The sequence below is a fragment of the Condylura cristata genome, unplaced genomic scaffold, assembly GCF_000260355.1.
Source record: "Condylura cristata isolate star-nosed mole 26May11 unplaced genomic scaffold, ConCri1.0 scaffold00015, whole genome shotgun sequence".
Taxonomy (NCBI): Eukaryota; Metazoa; Chordata; class Mammalia; order Eulipotyphla; family Talpidae; genus Condylura; species Condylura cristata.
This window is the reverse complement of record NW_004567116.1, coordinates 25,701,773-25,718,254: the sequence shown is the minus strand read 5'-3', so window position 1 is coordinate 25,718,254 and position 16,482 is coordinate 25,701,773. Positions and strand designations below refer to the sequence as shown.

The window sequence follows — 16,482 nt, the reverse complement described above, 5'->3', positions numbered from 1 at the left end:
AAGGAGACTTTGACCAGAAAGCTTTTTGGACAAAGTACTTATTCTGATATGGTCAAAATAAATTCTGTCTGCCAGGAACCCATTCAGAGAAGCTGTACTAATGTGTATAATTTAGCAGGTCAAACAATCTCCCACAACTTCAAACTGATCTTTAGTGTTTGGGTGTCAGAATATTACATATTCTGCCACATGCTATTGTGTGGAGCTCTCTGGAGAGGGCCAGACCCTTGTTTGAAAGGTGTCATCCTCGCTTGATGGTTGATACCCTGTCTGTGTTCCTCAGTAACCCTATGAGAAAGTCATCAATGTGCCTGTGTTTGAGATGATGAACCGAAGGCTAGAAGCAGCCCATTTTCATAGGCTTTCAGTAATTTGTAAAGGAAGCAGGATTATGCATGTGTTTCTAGGTCTATATTTTCTCAACAGACACTGTTGCCTAATAACTGTGATGGAACCCCTCTGGGAGACGTAGCATGAGGAAAGCCAACAGCAGTCCCTTTTGCTTTGGTGTGAACAAACTTATCAGCATGTTTTCAGGAGAGGGGTTTTTGAGAAGCAGAAAAAACATCATCAGGTGATAGAGAGTCAGGCTCCCAGAACAGCTGGGCTGGAGAGGAAAAGTCTTGGAGGAGGAAGTGGAAGGCAGTCCAGATAACCTGGGTCTAATTCTCTATTTTGATAGAACTTCAGCTCTATCATCATCTTAAAACAATTGACCAGGGACATTTATGTCAAAAATGACAACATACCAACAGAAGCTGTAGTACAGTCACTGGGAACTGAGCCCTACCCATATGACAGCCACCACCCTTGTGGCAGTATTACAGGATCAGGCCACTTGATACAACTGCTGGAGATCTTAATTCAGTCAGTGGCAGAATCAGAACTTCATCCAGATTTGTCTGAACCCAAAACCCATGCTACGTCCTCTGAAAATCACTTCTTAGTTCCCTTTAGCATTTGTGTCTTTCCCCTAACCTGGAAGCTCTGACTTGGAACAGTCCCTTTTTGAAGTGCCAGGAAGCTGGGGCTGTCACCTTGTCGTAGGAGAATTGATATTTGGGTGGGTACTGAATGAATGTGCGTGGGGCAGCTTTTGGACTCTCTGACATCCTGATCCCAATGTCGTTTCCCGTGTGGTGAGCTGCCACCTCCAACTGGGGATTCTTTGAAGAGCTCACCTGTGTTTATTACTCACACCTCCAGGATAAGATGTCACTTCTAGAATGTTCTAGAATGTTAGCTGCAGCTCCCCACCTGGGCTTCTTCTTGTTTCCAGGGGAAAATGGCAATGCCTGATAGAATAGGGAAAAGAAATATTTTAGGTTGTAGGAAACAAGCGGAAAAAGATAGCCATTGGAAGAATTTGAGATACTTGTTTTAAATTTTTCTCTTTTCCAGAGAGGATTTTTCTATCCATATGGATTTAGATTAGCCATTTGCTACAACAGCAGAGAGACTCCTAAAAAGTTTTTTTTTTCTTAAAGGAATTCTTGACAACATCTTGGAAAGCTAAAGTGATAAATACTATAAAAGATAAGGCAGATTACATTGCCAAATGAAAGGAGATTGCCGGGTAAGGCATTACAAGAAACAAGCAGCAAAAGAAACAGATGGACAAAGGGACTCAGGCCCCATCCACCCTGATTCCCACATTCTTAAGCTTTCTGCTTTACAGTCTCCAGAAGAGTTAGAGCTGACTCACTGAAAACTTGCATGCCTTGTGCAACTGGACAGAGATGGTCTTATGGGGCAGTCTGGGGGACTTAGAAGGAGAGAAACTCCTGATTATTTTCCCACAGAATGTGAAGCTCCATCATCTGTTTCCCTCAAGCTCCAGTTTCCTGCCCCAACAGTCCTGTTGTGAGGCCTTGTATCTCCAGGACCACACTGTGACCCACATGATCAGTGATGCATCCACTCCTGACAACAGGTAGACAAAACCCAAGAAACTAGGCAAATCATGCATCCCATAATGACCGCTAGGAATACAGAAGAAAGAGACAATGCTGACTGAACAGGCATTTAGGAGAGCATTTCCCCAAAGTGTTTCATTCTTTGGTTTCATGGTTGGATTTGTTTCTCTCTCTTCTATTTTTATTTTTGAAAAGGGGAGAGGAAGGAATGTCAGAAGGGCATGAGGCCTGTGAGGAAACAGACATTCCTAACACGTGTAGCCTCAGATGCTAACATTCCCTTCCTGTCACTCCCCTCCCCATCTCTGTGGCCAGCCCCTGGCTCTGGATCCCTACCCAAGACACTGCTTTAGCCATGGGACTCAAAACAGAGCTTTCAGGCTGGAGGGGCTTGGCATGGCTGCTGTCATTGTTATTGGGGGTGCAGGTGTGTCAAGGCTTCCTTAAGAACAGGAAGGGCCCTTTTCTTCCCCATGTTGGCTGGTGAATGTGGCCAATGTGGCCCCTGTGGCCAGCCCTTTCTTCCTGCAGTCTCTCTCACTGCTTTTCTGCCTTACCCACGGGCCTCTAGCCATAATGGCTGTCTTAGTCCCAGATTGCCGTGTGTGTGTGTGTGTGTGTGTGCATGTGTGTGTTGCATCCTGCAAGGAAGTGTTTAAGCTTTGAGTTCCCTTCTCCCCACTCAGGGTGCCCAGCTAGCTCCTTAGGTCTCAGCTCAAATTTCCCATCATTCAGCAAATCTGAGGCTATATCAGTGACCAAAACAGGCAAAAAAGCCCTGTCTCTATGGACGTACATGCTATTTTTCCCTAAGAAATTCTTCTCTGAACTCCTGGGAGTGGTCAGGGCTTCTGGTACATGACAGATGTGGTCAAGTATCTGTGTGAGCATCGTTTATTTAATGTCATTTCCCTGCCTTAGTCTGTGGGGCCTGTGAAGCCAGGGATTATTATTCATTGCTGTACCAGCATATTGCCAGCCACCCAGCAGTGTGGGTGAAGGAATGGATGAATAAACAGATGAATGATGATTATTCCTGATGGCAAGTAGCAATATCAGATATGAGGATCACATGTACTTCTGAAAAGAAGTTGCGTAAGCTGGATGTTTGACTGTCATGAAGCAGCTACACTAATTTTAAAGCCTCTAGCGCTTGCAGGTTCTCACTCAGCTTTGCCTTGACCTGGGCATCCCATTGCCTAAGCTCTTGGCATGTTATGACTTAAGAAAACTGACTCTGACCAAGCCTGAAATTAATGTTGCAACAGTTTGCCTTTTCTCCTGTCAAGATGGAGAGCTCCAGGGGTCTGGTTGTTACAGGACTAGGAGAGGGGCACCCCAGAACCCCCAATACCAACCTCCAATACCAACCTGTTGCATGGTGAGAAGTTCTTAACTGCATAAGAAGTAGCACTCCATTTATTCACTATGCCCCAAGCCCCCTCTTCCTCTTGGGTTTGGCAGCCTGTAGGGATGGTCTTCGTTTGCATTAATCATTTTCATGCACTTTGCACTCTGCTACGCTGGTATTCAGAGAAAAATGCTCCCATGACAACTGCCACAACAGATGGTATTTGATCAGTCTCCAAGCTACCAAGGAGATAGACAACAGGGCTTCTGAGGTTGCATATTTTACGTTATCGTGAGACCCAGTCCAGCCTTAATCATGATTGAAATATAAAGTTTTCCATTTGCCTCCTCTCTCCCTCCCCCCCTCCCTCCTTCTCTTTCCAGTTGTTGGCATGTGTTTTGACCTTGCTCCTCCATCTCTGACTGTCCTGAGTGGAGGGAGATATCTGGATAGAGAGGCAAAGGCTCCAATGTACAGCCTGTGGAATTAGCCCTGCAAGTCACTGCTGAGAAACAGCTTTGGGATGGAGATCCCTGCTATGACTGGGAGGAAGGTTCCATTGTAGTCTTTCTGGCATATTTGTGGACATCATAGGGCAGAAGCCACATGTGGCCTCCAACAAAAGGAAGTCTGGGGAAGTGCACCTTGATCTTGGTCTGTCCTCTTCCTCTGCTTCTCCATCATCCAGCACCTTCCTACTCGCAGTCTCCAAGCCACATTGTGGGTCCTCTTCTGCACGCCATACCTCTGTCCCCTCTGTTGCTGCCAACTCCTGCGAACTCCCAGGCTCTAAGACCCATTTCTATGGCAACAACTACAAAAGCTTTCTCACCCACAGCGTAGCTCCCTGCCCCCATCAGCAGCGCTGGAATGTCAGACTTCGCACAGATACTTTTCAGCTAATTTTGGAAAGTAGTTTATGTTGGCCCTATGTGTTAATGAACAACTTTGGTTGTGTTTACATACTTTGCTGGTTGAGTCTTTTTCCTTCACTCTGCCTCCCAGCTTCAAGCATTATCCTCATCTCCTATCTCCCACTATGTGCCGGATCACACACAAGCCATGAGCCTGTCTTCAAAGTTGGGACAAGGGTGACATTGTGCAGTGACAAGTGCCCAGGGTCTTGCCATCCAGCCATCCAGCCACCCCCTTGTGGGAGGGGGTGAGTGCTGGCAGTTTTAATGGTGCATGAAGATGAATTGTTTACCTGTACAGTATTTAGAAGGAAACCTTAAGGTGAATTTTAATCACAAGAAAGCCTGGATCAAAGAAACATTCTCCCCTTCTGATCTCATTCCAAGTGAAGCCGGGAGGTTGGAATCCACATCTGACCCTCTTCTGCTTTCCAGCTCCGCTCTGTTCCTGGGGTGCAGATGAAAAGAGCTTGGGTCTCGGCCTCCTTGTCAGGAGTGATTTTTAACCAAAATGGAACATTATTAAAGAGTGGATTTGAGACTTGAGGAATGTTTTTTGAACTCTTTCTACGAGCAGAGAATTCATAGTAGAGGGGAAAATTTCAAGATGCTTATGAATCATCTTTTAAATAATGACCCAAGTTCTTAGTTTTAGCATTTTCTGGGAGTGCAATCCAGAGATTGCTCTGTTTCATCTCCTCTTTAGGAAAAACCACTCGTGGTGCCCTGAGGCTTTCTCTCTTCACCTAATGGAAAAAGATTCTGATGCTTTCCTCGTTTAAATGATCTGTTTCTCCAAAATGGATGGCTCTGTGGTCTCTAGTGAGAAGGGCTGTGTGGATGTGGGCAGCTGGACAGGGAGAAGGACTCCAGACCCAGGCATTAGTGCCTGGCACATAGCAGACACCACAGGATGTGTCGATTGAATGGATGAGTAAAAGGCTCATAATTCAGATTTCTTAACCTCTACACTGTTGACATTTGGAATTGGATACTATGTCATGGCATGTGCCCTGCACATTGCAGCATTCTCGACTTCTACCCACTCTCGGGAGCCCTTCTTCCCACTCCTTCCAACCCAGTGTTCGAAGATATTTCCCACAATGTCCCCTGAGAGGCAAACATCTTTCCTCCCTTTCTGCCACTCTTTGTTCAGTGGGGAACTGCTGAGCTAAATTTTGAAATCCATTGCAAGGATGATATGGCTTTAAACAATCAGTAACAGGAGGAAGAATTATTCTAGGAAACTAATTCTAGTTACTCATCTCTTTAATAGAATTTAACATGGAAAGAAAGCCCAGTGAATGGCAATTGAAATACACCAAGCCTGACTAGCCTTCCAAGAAGAAATCGTCAGGCACTTTACGTGAGGCTGTGTACATTGATTGCTCCATGCATGTGACAAGTAAATGTACTATATGTTCCTTGGAAGGAAAATTCTATAGAATTACAGTATTGTAGTAAAGCAGTGCTTTTCTTGAATTTGTTGGTTGGGCATTGTTTTACACATTTAGTATTTCCCTGCTTCACTATCTCAGAAATAACTTATTCATGTCAGCTGACCCTTATGACCTTTCCCAGGATAGATATCAAAAGTACCATTTTTGATTTTGCATTAGCAAATTTAAGGATGGTTGGTTTTTATTTTTTCTCTTTTCCATGGGAACATAATTACCAAAGCCTTGCATATCAGCCAAGCACACAATTTTATTTTGAAGAAGTGGGATAGGATTATAGAAAGAGACAAAAGGTGGCAGAAGATTTTTATGATTTGCATACTAGTGCTCTTTGTGGAGGTAACAAGTCCTTTTGAGTAGTACTGGTATATTGCTGTTGTGTACAAGGGAAGAAATGAGGATGGATTTAACATCTTACTGAAAAAGGACTTTGGAATTTGGAGATAGATTTTATTGTTGTTATTATTCCTACCAATGAAAGCAGATTCTCCTAGACATTTTCCTTCTTCCTTTCCCATCCCTCTTTTCCTTCCAAGGTGATAGCACCTGGTTGTCACGGTCCATCATCCTGGAGCGGGAAAGAAGCAGAGTCTCAAAATAAATCTCATTTTTACTCCCACTTGATAAGAAGTGACTTTCTGTGATGGTGATGGGCATAATGCAGAGCATTAGCTTTATTTTATTTGCAGGAAATTGCATTCTCCCCTTTCCCTAGAAATGAGAGAGTGTTTCCCCAATAAGCACCCTTAAAGGCGAGCCTACAGCTCAGAAAGAGATGGGAGCTTATGCTAGAGAAATTGCAAGGATGGGATGGAGTAAGGTGGGGACCTATGAGCTGGCCACTCATGGACAACTGTGACCTATTTGCTATCAGCAAATCACAACAGAACATTCCTTGACTACCTACGGCATATAGCCCATATCGTGAGATAGGCCCAGGGACGCCTCGGTTGCTATTGACCTGATTTCGTGGCCATCCCCAGAGCAGTCTTGGGATAACTCTCTCAGTGATAACATCATACATGTAGTCACAATGTCCTCTTCCCTTTCCCCTGTAAACTTTGTCCCCCATTCCTATCCCACCCTCTGAACCCTATTCCTCATACCATTGTCACATAATTGGCTTTTACTATGCTGTATGAATTCAGTAAATGGCACGAGAACTTCTGCTTGAACAGCAGAGTCTTGCAAACCTGCTCCACGGCTGCTGTGTCTCTCATCCTGTTCCTACCGCAAACAGCAAGAACTTCCTGTGGCAACAGAGTAATCCCTCAAGCTCAAGGTTGAGTGGATTCTTCTAACATGAACACAGATTTATTCAGGTCCCATGGCTTAATTTGAAGCATTTGGAACATGTGAAGTTGGGAAGTTGAAAGGAAATGTCAGATTTCAGGGAGTGGGGTAGACATGAACTTCGGGAAGACTGTCTTGGATGGAGCCAGACTCTCCTCAAGTTAGAGCCCTTAAAGTGCAGATAGTTGCTCTCTTGCTGGCTATGAAGGAGGCATTAGGATTTTGCTTGGGCAAGGAAAGAGAGAAAGAACACAGGTACCTGTTCTGACTCATGATAAATGCTGGTTCAAGACTGGTTCGACTTCATAGTGATGTTGATGGAGCCTGAGAAGTCACGTGGCGAAGAGGGGTGATGGAGATGAGTTGGGGCTGGGTGGGGGGGAATCTTCTTTGTAAAACACAAGTTATGTGAAATTCCAGATTCCTGTACCAATTGAAAAGTAATTTCTTTTACGTATGGCCACCATTGACATTCATCAAGCACAAACATGTTCCCGTAGACAAAAAAAATAAATAATAAATAAGTAGTCTGAGAAGTGAAGTCAAATCAGACTCTTGGGAATGACTGAGTTGGTTTTCCTTGAGGGCTGGACATCATCCGCCCCCTGGCTGTGACATCAGCCCTGGCAAACCTAGAGACCTCCCAGGCTATAGCTGGTGGGGCTTTCTTGTCACCGAGGACACAAAGGGCAGTGTCTTGACAGGGTCACAGTCCTCCCTGGTCATCTGCAGTGCCCGCTATCCTGAGAATTTTGTGAGTAAACACTGCCCAGATTCCTGTCGCACTTCCATTCACTGTTTTGCATTGGACGGCCTGCCTCTTTGGTGGCTGGGAATTCCTCCCAGCTGCTGGGAGGTGGGTGGGTCTACCAACCTTGTCCCCGCTTCCATTTTTCTGGCAGCTGCTCAAATTTTCAGGATTGCACTGGGCCAGCGATTAACAAACGATTCTACCCTGGTTATTTTTGGCAGCCATGAGCAATCCAAGACCTTGACTTTTGGTACTGTGTGGTTGGGGTATTAGGTAACCTTTTCCTGTGCAAGTACAGACAAAAGAAAGGCCTGACCTACGGCCACTTATTCATCCGGCAGGTCCATGTCCTTGTTTTTCCTCATTGAGAACCTTAGCGAATGCACAGTGAACCTTCCCTGACACGGTCCTTTGTTTCTAAGAAGAGATGGCGGAACATTTACTGAGTAAATTTTTTTTTTTCTCTCTCCCTAGATTGAAAACATAGACGCCTGCTTGAATTTCCTGGCAGCTAAGGGGATAAACATCCAGGGGCTGTCTGCCGAAGGTGAGTCAGAGCGCTCCTCATGGAGCTGCTTTTTCATCAGCAGAAATGCTCACCTGTTACCTGTGACACAGTTAAGATGGAGAGGAGGGGCGTGCTGGTGGGCACTTCCGGTGTCGTCCTTCTGGTTGTGAGATGGCCTATTGCTTGTCTGAACTGAAGAGGGCCAACTTCTTGACAGCGGAATCACTTCCAGGATGCAGATGAAACCCTGCCAGCCATGTCTATAAGCCACTGAGACTCCTTTCTGAGAAGGGCTTGATCCAACAACACTGATTTGATTCCCCTGATTAGCAGTGCTGAGCCAGGCCTAACGCGAGGGAGAGAGAGCCACAGAACATACTGAAATCATACGCTTCCAGGGAAAATGCTTAATTCTTTTCTGTTATTTTTATTAGAACAAGAAACCCTTTTCCCAGCTTTAAAAAAAAAAAATGCGTGTTTTAGTAGAGAGGCTACTTTACAAGATGCCAACGAGGAGGTCTTAATTAGCTCAAATTTGTGTCTCGTTAGCAAGTGAGCATTTGCTATTCAATTAGGTATTGGTCTAAAGGTGACTGGTTTGAATTCTCAGCCTCCTCAGGCAACCTCTCGCCCTGGAAAGTCTCACTCTCCTGTCCCTAAATACAAGCAGCCGTTCTGCCCCGCATCCTCCCAAACTCATTAGCCAGCACCTGCCTCCAGCTTTCCCAGAACAGGTAAAGTAGTTTTGGCTTCAGATGGCACCACCTCTCCCTTGCAGGGTCGCTTTTTAAAAACATGCCCTTTGGCATTGACAGCTGTGGTCAGGGTGGAAGGGAGGGGAAGCAGTGAGGAAGGAAGCAGCCCCACGAACAGGTAAATCTACACATCGATGGGTTCCTGTCAGTACCTGTTCGCTGCCTTTGTTCTGCTGTGGTCTCATTACTGGGTTTCCCTGGCTCTGTGGCTGAACTGTCGTTTCTTCCAGTACTGGGGCAGGTGGCCCCTGCTGGTGCCTGGGAGCATGTTGTCTCTGGGTGGGACTATTGGCTTCCCCAAGTGGGACCTTGAAGGTGCTAGGCCTGTCCCAGGTCAGGCGCCATGGCACTGTTTCCAGAGTTTTCAGAAGCAGCTTTCCAGGGACCAGCTCTAATTCCAGCTCTGAGAAGAAGGCAATTGTTGGGGTGCCTTGCTTCGGGGTGTGAGTCCTTCATGGGGTTGAAATCCGGGCTGAATGACATGTGGCATGTACATTGCAGTGTAGGAGGGAGGGTGGGGAAGGTTGTTTCCATGGACAGGTAGAGAGATGCCAGTTCCCATTGTGAGAAACAGCTTATTTCTTCCCCTGGAGAGTTCTTGTGCTGGCTGGCAGGTGGCTGGCACATGCTCCTTCTAGTCTCGGGGAGTGATTGGAGCCCTCAGAACTGTGCCTCTGGCAGAGAGTCAGCAGGAATGTTTTACAGAGTCATGTTTAGCAGAAAGGGCTCAAGGGGATGTAGACTCTGGAGGTTAGCTTCATCCCCTGTGGCCTGAGCTGACTCCTGGCCATCTTCCCGTTGTCCTGCTTTCCACCTCGTTTATTATCCACATCTCCATCTCTTCCTCTCTATACCTTCAGATATAGAGCATCTTCTCAATAAACACTTGTTGCGTGAATCAAGCCAACTGTGCTTTTAAGGCTTTTATGTGTATCAGCTCCAGCTCTCATGATTGAAGTTGGAATTTTTTTTTAAAGATTTATTTATTTATTCATGCAGAATTGGGGTACAGGCCAGAGATGCGGAGGGTGAGAGGATTCACCAGAGACAGAGTGGGGAGCAGAATAGGCAGATCAATGAAGTACACTGCTGAGGGGAGCAGCGGGCGGGTCAGGAGAGGTCTGCTGCGCCATGTGGATCTCCTCCGGGACAGGCGGGGATCGAACTCATGCAGAATCAGCTTAAGCTTCTTAGTGTTGTGCTTTAACCTGCTGCGCTACCAGGGAGGGCCCTGAAGTTGGATTTATAGTATCCTGGGTTTATACATGAGGAGACGCTGGCTTAAAGAGGTTGTGGATGGAGAGGTTATGCAGAGAGAAATAAGACAGAAAGACAAATACCAGGTGGTGGCACTTATATGTAGAATATGGAGTAAAGAAACGAAGTCGGGTAAAACCAAACTAATAATAAACCCTAGAAACCTGACTGTAGATTTGCGGCCACTGCAGGGGAAGAGGGAGGAGAGCAAACTGGGAAAGGGGCACGGTGGGCTGTGGCGGAGAACTTTCTGTGCCTCAGTGGTGACTGTGGTGTGGTAACATACAGCTGAAGGGTGTGACCCTGTGCCTCTGAGTTACATACCATGCTGTCAGCCAAAGCTCCTTCAGTAAGAATAAAAGGAAAAAAAATAATAAAGAGAGAATGCTTGACATCTCCAAGATCTGTAGCTAGCGAGTGGCAGAGCCAGGATTTCAAACTTGGCATATGACTTGAGAACTCGTATTCATGGTGTTTTGGGGGAAGCAGATGGGCAAAATCTAGGCATGCCACATCCAGGCAGTCAGAAAAGACCTTGAACAATTTGTTGCCTGGAATGTTGGCTCAGAAGGCATAGCTGCCCAGGACGGCATATCCTGCAAAGAGCCAGTCAGTTCCTGCCAGTGTTGGGAAGTGGCCTTTGTGGGTCTCCAAGCATATAAGAGTGTTTGTAACCAGGGGTTGAGGTGTCAACTCTTAGGGTGCAGCGATGAAGGGGCTCATGCCCCTCCTCCACTGCCAGTCTTTTCTGCTGGATCGACACTCTCTCACTGTTACTATGCTACAACCCGTAGCTCTTCAGTCATGCTCAGTGATGAGGACAGTTTTATGTCAATACTTAGGAGTCAGTGTTGTTTTAAAATTCATCCAGAAACTCTACTGAAAGCTCTTTCCCCCCCACATGGAAGTAGCAGAAGATTGAGGAAAGACAGGGGCATGCCCACTGACTTCCTTCCCTTCTCTTCCCTTGTTCCTGGACCTCCAGAGTTGAGGTGATTTAGAAAAGGCAGAATTTTGCTGGCTGAAACGTTGCCATCCTCCTATCGGTGGATGGGGCTCTCGGTCCCATGGGAGTGTGTGGTGAAACTCTCTCAGCTTACCCCAACTGGTAGCGTGCATGTCTCATCCCCCTGATTCAGGCCCTTGCTAGTCCCCCTCCCCCACTAAGGTGGTCCAGGTAAGACTAAAATTCAGTCTCATGGTCCCTCCAACCCCTGCCATAGAACCAGCAGGAATGTGGGGGCTCCCTCTTGTCCTTGTAGCTGGTAGAACAGGCCCCCTGTCACCTGGAAATCCCTGACCCCAGCATCTCTCTCCAGCTCTTTCCCCACTTTCAGGTGACCAGAAAGCACATCTTCAAGTCCCCCTGGCAGATGTCCAGTTTGGGGCTAGGCTGCCAGCACCCTGCCTGCAGTAATGCGCGTGGAGCTTCCACTGCCCTGACCTACTATGTTGGAGTCCCCACTTCCTTGCCGCTTGGCGAGGGGAGGAAGTAGGCTGTCTTTGTGATCATTCTTATCTGCATGACATTCCTACCTAAATCTTCTCACACTGGCTTTGGGAAGTAGGGGATGGTGGCGATGATGGTGTTTGGTGACAAGACTCTGAACTGGTACTGTCTTGTTGGAAAGCGACTGGCCCCAGCCTTTGCCAGCAAAATGAACCTATGTAAACAAGGGCACTCACCTCCTCAGCTGGACCCTACTCGCAGGGTTACAAGGAATGTACCTCACTATTAGGTTAAAAGAAGAGAAACCATTTTGTGACAGCCAACTTTGCTAAGTGCTGTCTGTGCACATTTCTGTCTTATTTGATTTCCCCAGCAAGCTCTTGAGATGAGTATTCACATTTGCCCTCTCATACAAAGAGTAAACTGAGGCCCCCAAAGGTTAAATTTCACATGGGAAAAGAGAAGCCCATCAGGTGAGTGGCTAAGCTGTTCACATCTGCTGATTCGAAAGCCTGGTATTTCCGACCTCTCACAGCACCACCTCCTACCCACACTGTTAACCAGTGGCATAACTACCAGAAAAGCATTAGAGTGTATGGAAAAATAATGTCGTTTTAATGCTTTTTGTTTTCCTTTTGAAGATGACTGAGTGCCCCGAGGCTCCTCCTCTGATGAAAACATCAGCGGTGGAAAGCCCCATAGCTTCAGCCCCACCCTTTCCCAGTGACTAAATGCGGGACTTCGTGCACCTGTCCTTGAAGCTCGAGCAGCCCAGGCGCTGCCCTGACCTGCCTCCCAGAGCGCTGCAGGAGCTTGTGTTCCTGCACACAGGCAGTGAGGTCTGCAGACCCCGGGGAACTCCAGGGGGAGGCTGTGGTGTGGGGCAGTTTCTCTGGACTAGGCCTCCCACCCCGTCTCTGTGCCCGAAGGCTGGGCCCATCCTTTTGCTCTTGGAGACTTGCCAGAGTCCTGTGAGCTGGGGCCTCACCTGGCCGTGAGTGCTTTTCAAGATCCCTCCTACCCCTCCCTGACACTCTCCACCTGTCACAATCATCTGTAAACTTGTCCCTAGGAGGGAGGAAGGCCTCGACCCCTGGGAGTTTTTGAGAACACCTGGAGTTTGTCCTACCTGGCCCTGAGCCCATCTTCCCATAATGGAGAAGTGGAGTTCTGGGAGTATCTTATTTAGCTCAGCAAATATTTGCGGGGCACAGCCTATATGCCAGGCCTGGTGCGATAGACTGGGATACATAGTGAATCTCATTTGTACACACTAGCCTTAATCTCAATTAACAGGAGAACCATGTTTGCGGTTTATCAAGAATCCAATGGTGCCCAAGGAAAGGCAACTGATCAGCTCTGCCTGGGGAAGTCAGGGGGACGGTTTCACAGAGGTGATATTTCCCCTGGGTTTTATGGGATGAGTAGGCATTCACCTGACAAAAAAGGAAATGAAGGGAAATCTAGACAGAAGATGAGACATAAGTAATATGATGAGGGCAAAGAAATACCTCTTGCCAGTCTTGCGGATCAGAGAGACAGAGGCGCAGGAAGAGCCTTCTAGCTATCTCTGGAAGGGAATCAGTTGCTGATTTATTACCTTAGACCTAGACCCAGTTTGCTACTCATCTGGCCAAAGACCCCCATGCTGACCTTGCGCCTCCTTTCATCCCGAGCTGTATGCAGGAGGTCTTTCTGGAGTATGAGGGTAAAAGCAGCAGGTGGACTGTTTCCATTTCCTTCTACCCATCCCACCAGAGTTCCGCAGTGGTTGGAGTTCCTGTCCTTCACCAGAAGGACCTGCAGTTTCTTGTTCTGGGAGGAGTCATTGACAAGCATGTGAGCAGCCCCATAGGGCTGAGGAGAGGGTGGGGAGCTGTGTGCTGAATATGGGTCATGCAGCCGGCTCGTCTGGACGAGTAATGCAGCAGAACCCACAGTCAGCCGGTGAGCCTCACACCGCCGTGGGGTAGGGAGTCGAGAAGGAATTCTGCAACTCTGTGGTCTGAGGCAGCCTGCCCTTTGGCGCTGAATCCCTTCTTTGCTACAGAAAGTTTTCTTTGTATTAGATTATTTTGATGCTCATGCCTTCGTAAGCCACGTTTAAGGTTTCTCTTTAATAATGTTGAAAGAAAATTTAGCCTTCCTGTCTGACATTTTCTACAGTATCATTGACTAGCTTTTACCAGTCAATGGGAACAGAGAGTTCAAGAAGAATCCCCAAAACAAAGAGGCCAGGCAATCGTGATTCTAATGGAAACTGAAACATGGCGTGTAGCTTGTACTTCAGCTTGCACAGAAGTGTCCACAGGCGAAGGGAGAACAGGGTCCTCGTGCTTGGTATCTCCTTGGTGTAGTTGTTTCTTTCTAGGTCTGTTTTCTCCCCTTCTCTGGAAATCAAGAGGGTGAGGATCTTGGATCCAGATCTGAAATGATTTTTTTTGAAAACCTTTGCTTTTTCATGAGGGAAACATTTCTGTGGGCTGTGGATTTTGTTTTAGACTGCCTGGGGAGTGTGTCTACCAGGTCTCATGGCACACACCAGACAAATGCCATTTGGAAATATGGAAAGCACACAATTGTATCTATTTTTGAAACTCGACTAGAGACCACCCGTGGCATAAACTGTGTGGCTTCCAACTCTGAAAAGAGCATCCACCACTCCTGAATTCTTGTGTGCTGAAAAGAAAATGGGACTGGCAAGTGGATAAACAAAATATGCTATATCCATGGGAATGGAGTCTTACTCCAATACCTGAGTAATACATAGAAGCAAACTAATGAGAGATGCCCTGACATGGATGAACTTTGAAGAAGCCAGATGCAAAGACTTTGCATTGCATGATTCCATTTATATGACATGTCTGGGGTAGGCAAATCTATAGAAACAACAGGTAGATTAGAGGTTGACTCAGAGCAGGTTTGGGAAGTGACTGGATGAATGCAAGAAATCCTTTCAAAGCTAACAGAAATATTCCACTACCAGAATTTATTTAAAAATCAGTGAATTTTATGGATGTAAATTACAAGACAATAAAGTTGCTTAAAGAAACAAAGCCCAAAATGAGATGCAGAATTGATGGCTTGGTGCCTGTGACCGTGTTAGAGAGGACATGAGAAGGGGGAGTGGGTACCGTCAAAGTCTCCCCGTAGGTGAGAGCCCAGTAGTGAGTTCTGAGGAGGCTGCAAATTAAATGGCCACATTTTCTGACCCAAAAGTAGAACAGAATGAGGCGATGTCCTAGGTGCTTTGCACTCATCTTCTCATTGAATTGGCACTTAATTCTCATGGCAGCCCTGCGGGAAAGGTGTAGCAGGGAGTACCCATATTTTAAAACGAGGCTGAGGCTCAGGGGATTTGAATCCTGTAGACATTCAAAGTCTATTGTTGTGCCAGCAAGGCACAGGGCAGTTTCTCCAGTAGTTTGGGCAGATGGATGAAGGAGAGACCCGGAACCATCAGTGGAATTTTCAGGCTTTAATGTTCTTTCTACACCATTGTGTGGGTCAGGCCCCCCAGCCCCAGTGAAGTCTTTACTCATTTCTTCCTCTGGGCTTTCTCTGGTGCCGTCGCATTGTCCTGTCTCTCCAGTCACTCATCCTGCTGTTGATTCCACCCTAACCATTCTGTGAGTCACCGACCTCTTAGCCTCAGCCTCCAGGCACAGTTGCGCGCACTGCGCATGCTCACACCACACTGCAGGCATCCGCCATCAGGCGTGCGTGCCCCATGCCCAGGGTCTCAAGCGCCTCCTGCATATAAGGCCCTAGGTGATAGCCACAAAGGCCAATGGCATGCGTAAAGCCTGAGCAATTCACTTACCCTCCACCATAGATGAACTATAGTGATTCAACCCAGGTCTTCTTGGCTCCAAAAACAATGCCATTTATAATAAAAATGCTACCACTTTAGAGAAAGTGCATTTAGCAGTGTTTTAGGAAACGATGAAATGAGTAGTTACAAACAGTTGTTTAATGATTAAGTAATTAGAGAGTCTGACAAATCTGGCTCTGCTAGTCTGCATCCGACTTTGGCTGCCGCCTTATTTTTTGCAGTGGACAATTATTGGGCTTCTGGGTATATGTCTATGGAATTACAAGTCTTCCCTTCTTTGTTCTGCTTGTGTGATTATATATAATATATATGCACATTATGTATATAAACATATATATATAATATTCCTTGATAAATATTAATCAATATCTATCTATGTATTTGTGTGTGTGTGTCAAGGAATATTTCACACATTCCATAATAAAAGAATAAAGAATATTTCTATATGCCCCAGCTAGTTGAATAAGTACAAGATTATCTGGTGTGCTTTTAAGAAAGCTCATACTCATAAGCAAAAGTCTGGGTTTGAGTCAGAAAAACCTAGATTCAAATCCCAACTCTAGCATTTACTACCTTGGAGAAGACAAACTCTGGGCCTCTTTCTGTAAGAGAGGAATTCAGGGATATTGTACATCAGAGACCTGAATTGTATACATACTAATTAGTCGTAGTTCTTGTTATTATAAGCTATATAACCTGATGACACCTGTAAAAGACACTAAAAATGAACCTTATATATATTTCATCTTTTCCTGTGATTAGCTCTTCTTCTCCCCTCCTGTACATTTGATTCTTGTGGGGAAACTTTTTCCCCAAGTTTCTAAGCAGGTGGTCACCAGCATTACCTGTTGATTGCATCCCTAACACTCAACACTAACCAACTACCTGGGTGACCACAGATGTGTCACTCTCTCCATTTCCTCAATGGTAAAATGAGGAGCCAACTAAATCATTTCTCCAAGCCTCATATTCTGCGTCCTAATGCACCCCCGAGA

The 16,482-nt window shown here is 46.2% G+C and overlaps 1 protein-coding gene across 2 annotated transcripts in view; it reads left to right on the top strand.

The window, feature by feature from the left end:
• Window positions 1-16,482, top strand: part of NAV2 (neuron navigator 2) — a 358,500-nt gene that overhangs the window by 138,784 nt on the left and 203,234 nt on the right. For both annotated transcript variants that reach the window (XM_004682985.2, XM_012725369.1), the window contains exon 4: window positions 8,157-8,229. In XM_004682985.2, coding sequence (XP_004683042.1) covers window positions 8,157-8,229 — 73 coding nt within the window. The remainder of the gene's footprint in view (window positions 1-8,156; window positions 8,230-16,482) is intronic.